The 4,915-nt window shown below is 30.5% G+C and overlaps 1 protein-coding gene across 1 annotated transcript; it reads right to left on the minus strand.

Annotated features, from left to right (window-relative positions):
- Nucleotides 1-2,607: 2,607 nt before the first annotated feature.
- On the minus strand, nt 2,608-4,674 carry LOC145070570 (uncharacterized). The gene is made up of 8 exons (XM_079017514.1): nt 4,258-4,674; nt 3,731-3,855; nt 3,596-3,633; nt 3,405-3,515; nt 3,246-3,325; nt 3,135-3,171; nt 2,981-3,022; nt 2,608-2,874 (listed from the first exon to the last, which is right to left on the minus strand). Exons 1-8 carry the CDS (start codon nt 4,510-4,512, stop codon nt 2,789-2,791), a joined length of 774 nt encoding a protein of 257 aa, XP_078873640.1. The 5' UTR covers nt 4,513-4,674; the 3' UTR covers nt 2,608-2,788.
- Between the last annotated feature and the right edge of the window lie 241 nt (nt 4,675-4,915).

The raw sequence follows: 4,915 nt of genomic DNA on the forward strand, positions 1-4,915 counted from the left end.
TCATTTTAATCAAGAACATTATTGCAAAGTAGATAGATGAAAAAAAAATGTCTACATCTTTGACTTCAATCTAAGGTGTTACAAAAAGTTAAGCTTCAAAAATCTAAAATCTTGAAATTAATGCAACTTTTTTATTACATGATGCCAAACAGAATAAACCAAAGTATCACAATTTAGCTTGAAAGGAAAAATACAATGAAAAAAAAAAAAAGATGAAATTCTCATCGGTTCATTTTCTTAGCCAATCTTGAATTTCTCCTAGCAATGATTTCAACAGCCCAACTCTTGCCAATTGCAGTTTTAAACTTCCCTGCAGTACAACCATTAATGCATAACTTACAAGCTCTTCTCACATCATTGCTTCTTCTCAAGCTTCCTTCTTCTTCAAAGGCTAGAAAGAACACCAAAAACCACTCAAGAAGCTCACAAATGTACTAAGGTGGCTTAGGGTTTGAGATCTGCACTTCAAGGGCAATGCAGACTGAAAAGGTAAGGGACTTAGGGGGACTTAAGGTCCTTAAATAAGGTGCAAACCCTAAAAACTAGGGTTTGCTTCAGACATGAGTACGCCATGCGTACACCACGTACGCCTAGCGTAAGTGGTTAATGATCTACGGCCAGGTTGTGGCTAGTACGCTAAGTGTACTCAATGAGTACGACTCGCATACTAACCAAGGGACTAATATGAAAGAAATTTTACACTAGGGACCATAAGGGAACTTACCAAAAACTTGGATGTTACACAATCCTGATTCGGTGACTGTATCGTCAAAGAAGTCGTCTTCAACAAAATCGTCAACAACGGGATTCGTTCGAGCATTGAAGATATGTTCTACTAAATCCGCTCGAAGGTTATGGTGTCCAAGCCAGTCATATACTTCCGCTCTGTTTTCCATGTACATCTTCGAACTAATGCCAACTCCTTCGACATTTGGTAATTTCTCACTCTCATTGTAGCGGTAAATTGTCTTCCCCTCATCTTCTAATATCATATTATGCAATACGATACATGCGTACATCAGGCTACTTATTCATCTACGTTACATAGATAATGTCGGTATTGTGAGTATCTACCAACGACACCAAAAGCGCACTCGATATCCTTCCTATTAGATTCTTGTGTTTACTTAAACTTTAATCGTTTCTCTTCGTTTGGACACCATCAAACTTGTTAAATGTTCTGACATGTTACTATTGTTATTAGTTATCTCACGTGATAATGGTAACATGTGAACAGATTTAACAAGTTTGATGGTCAAATGTATACAAAAAAAATTGTTTAAATGTAAACAAATAACTCTTTTTTTACAAATTTTTTATGACTTTTTTATAATTTATTACAATATTTTTTTAGATTGTTTTTTTAGTTCGTTTATAGGTTTTTCAAATAAAATGTTTTAAACTTTGTTTATAATTTTTTTATATATTTTCATATAATTTTCGTACAACTGCTATTCTAAGTGTTTTAAAATTTTCGTACAAGTTTTTAGTTTTTTTTTTACATTTTCATACAATTTTTTTATAACTTTCATAGAACATTTCTAAACTTTCTTTTACAACATGTTTAAAACATTTCATAGATTTTGTATAACTTTTTTTATATTTAATTATAACATTTAAAATATATTCACTTAAAGACAAATTTAAAATGTTGTATTAAAAAAAACAAAAAGTTTATACACTTCTAATTAAAAAGTATAAAAAAGTTGTAATAATTTTAAAACATTTACAAATAAAACCAACTGTATTAAAAAAGTTGTAAAAAAACAATTTTATAAATTAAAGGAAGAAAACAAATCTTCAAAATATTTTAAAATTTTATGAAGAAAAAATCTTAAAACTGTATTTGCTATGTAATATATTTTTATATTTTTTTAAAGACCCTACATACTTATTGTTACATATTTAATTTATTAAAAATTATTTTAGATGCTATATATATATATATATATATATATATATATATATATATATATATATATATATATATATATATATATATATATATATATATGCGCTTAAAATCAAAAGAAAAAAACATAAGAAACTATATAAAATATTTTACAAAAATAAAAATACATCTAATAATTAAAAAGAAACTTTAAGAATGAGCAATGATTATTAATATTTATGATATGAGGGTAATTACCTTTTCGTTTTGTTTATATTTAGACAATTCTTTTCTTATACACAATTGACCATCAAACTTGTTAAATGTGTGCTGTTACCATTCTCACCTAACATTTAAATATATTTAACAAATTTGATGATAAAATATATTAAAAAAATATTATCTAAATATAAACGATACAAAACAAATAATTACCTAAGTCAATTTCCCTTTCCATAATACTTTAAGTGCCTTTCTTTGCTAAACACTTTTATCAAAAAAAACATTTTTAGTAAGCTGTAACTCGTTGATGCTTATTTGTTTAAGTTTAAGCAAACTAACAAACAAAAAAATGTTTTTATTTTTGTCTATTTATTAACACCCACATCATATTAACAATTGCTTACAAGTTATATCGATTAGCCCAATGGGTTTGACAATTAGCCCAATGCGCACTACATCATTTTAATCAAGAACATTATTGCAAAGTATACAGATGAAAAAAATGTCTACATCTTTGGCTTCAATCTAAAGGTGTTACAAAAAGTTAAGCTTCAAAAATCTAAAATCTTGAAATTAATGCAACTTTTTTATTATAAGACGCCAAACAGAATAAACCAAAGTATCACGATTTTGCTTCAATGGAAAAATACAACAAAAAAAATAGATGAAATCTGATCAGTTTAGTTTCTTTGCCAATCTTGAATTTCTCCTAGCAATGATTTCAGCAGCCCAACTCTTACCAATTTCAGTTTGAAACTTCCCTGCAGTACAATCATCAATGCATAACTTACAACCATAAAACATGCTTTTCTATATCTTATAATTTATCCTTAATTTTATTTGTGAAAAAGAATTAAATATATTTACCAGCTGTCGAGAGGAAAAACTCATCTAAAACTCTATCGTGTTCTGCAACAAAATTGTAACACCACAATCTCAGAAATGAAATTAATATCTTTTCAGAAAAATACAATAAAGAATTTAATTAATATTTCTTTTTTTTTTTGTGACAAAAACATACCTGTTTCATATTCAAGTGCTTGCAGGATCATTTCAACCTAAAAAGATTTATATAAAAAATATAAATGTTTTGAAAATAATTACAAGAAAATGAAGACTAAATAAACATTACTTTGTCAAAATCTTTCACAAGATTTGCTTCGAGGGAAGCATTATCCTCATATTCTCTCCAGAGTTCTTGAATTTCTTCAGCTGTAATTTGTAAAAAAAAGATAAATGGTGGATGAAATTAAAATGAATATGAAATTAAGATAAGAGTTACCGAAAGTACCCCTCATTCCACCACCAAGAACATTGCACATTTCATTTAAAGCTGCTTGTTCAAGTCTACTCTTTTCCACCTTAGGTACACCATCAGAAGGTGTTATATCTCCCACAATCGCTACAAAATTCAGATTATGTTATTAAGTTTTAATCCACAAATACAAAAGATAAATGGGAATTAAGGAATTAATTGTTTACCTTCTGCAATGTCATGCACAATTGCAATCTTGATACACCTATTCAAGTTTATACAGAGAAGTTGTGTTTTGAATTTTGATCGATGATTAGTGGAAAGATTGAAATTAGAAGAAGCAAAATGTAACTAAATCGAACCTTTCCCTGTTGATACCAGGAAGATCACCAGCAATTAAAGCCATTAATGCCATTCGATACATATGATCAGCAATGGATTCAGGACCCTTGATTCCATGATTGATCCATCCTTTCCTTTTTGTGGTCTATCAGAAAGGGAGAGATTATACAAGTTTTCATACAAGTTACAGACATTGTAAAGGTGCATGCACATATGAAAGGTTTCTTCAACAGATTTAAGCAAACGTAATTTTCGAATATGTTATCGAGGGTTTCTACATACAAACGATATGATGAAATCTTCAACAGAACCATACATTATAACGATATCAGGTCGAAGTAGCACACAGACAGACTTCCCCTCGATCGTTTCACCCAAATTACAGTAAGAAATGGGGACGAATTGAAAGAAATTAATCAGCATGAAACCGATCCATGCACAGGATGATAAAAGTTTAATTAATATTAGGTAAAAGCTAAGATGAAATCAACTATTTCAGTGAAGCGGCGGATGTAAATGACTAAATGCAATTGTGCCGAACATGTACCTTAAGGCTATGGCACAAGGTGAGGAAATCGATGCTCGAAGAGGAAGAAGATGTGGCTTCAGTAACATCAGAATTCACCGCCGATCTTTTCGGTTCAAATTTGGGGATTTGACATCGAACAGATCGCAATTTACGATCATGGGACCCAAAGGGTTTGAACAAACAAGGACGATGGAGGCGTTGAGGGTTACTGAGACAAGGGTGAAGTGGATGCGGAGAAGATGAGGATGAAGAAGAAGGATTAGCTGCTGCCATTGATGAATAATTTGGTAAAATCTTTATTGAAGTATATGGTATGGGTTTCTTGGAATATGATGAATATGCCTTTATTGTGGCAAAAGGCGCAGCGGAAATAACGGAAGGGGGAGACTGGAAAGAAATCGAAACTTTTTGGTGTGATATCGAAGTTATTGTCTATAACGGCGAGAAACGGAGAAAATATAGGGGAAATATAGATAGGAGTCTATTTTCTTTTCTTTCTTTTTTGTGGGCCAAGATTAGGGCTCTTTTACATTCCATATAAATGGATATCTAATCCACAAAATCATGGATCCCTAGACCCTAGATGCCTAGTTAGTAGACATGAAAAAAAATATTCGTTTCCGATCGTTAAAAAAGACCGAGACTAAACCGATCTTTATCGAGATTGTATCGAAAA

Source organism: Lactuca serriola, chromosome 8, assembly GCF_051521515.1.
Source record: "Lactuca serriola cultivar US96UC23 chromosome 8, Lser_US96UC23_V15, whole genome shotgun sequence".
Lineage (NCBI taxonomy): Eukaryota > Viridiplantae > Streptophyta > Magnoliopsida > Asterales > Asteraceae > Lactuca > Lactuca serriola.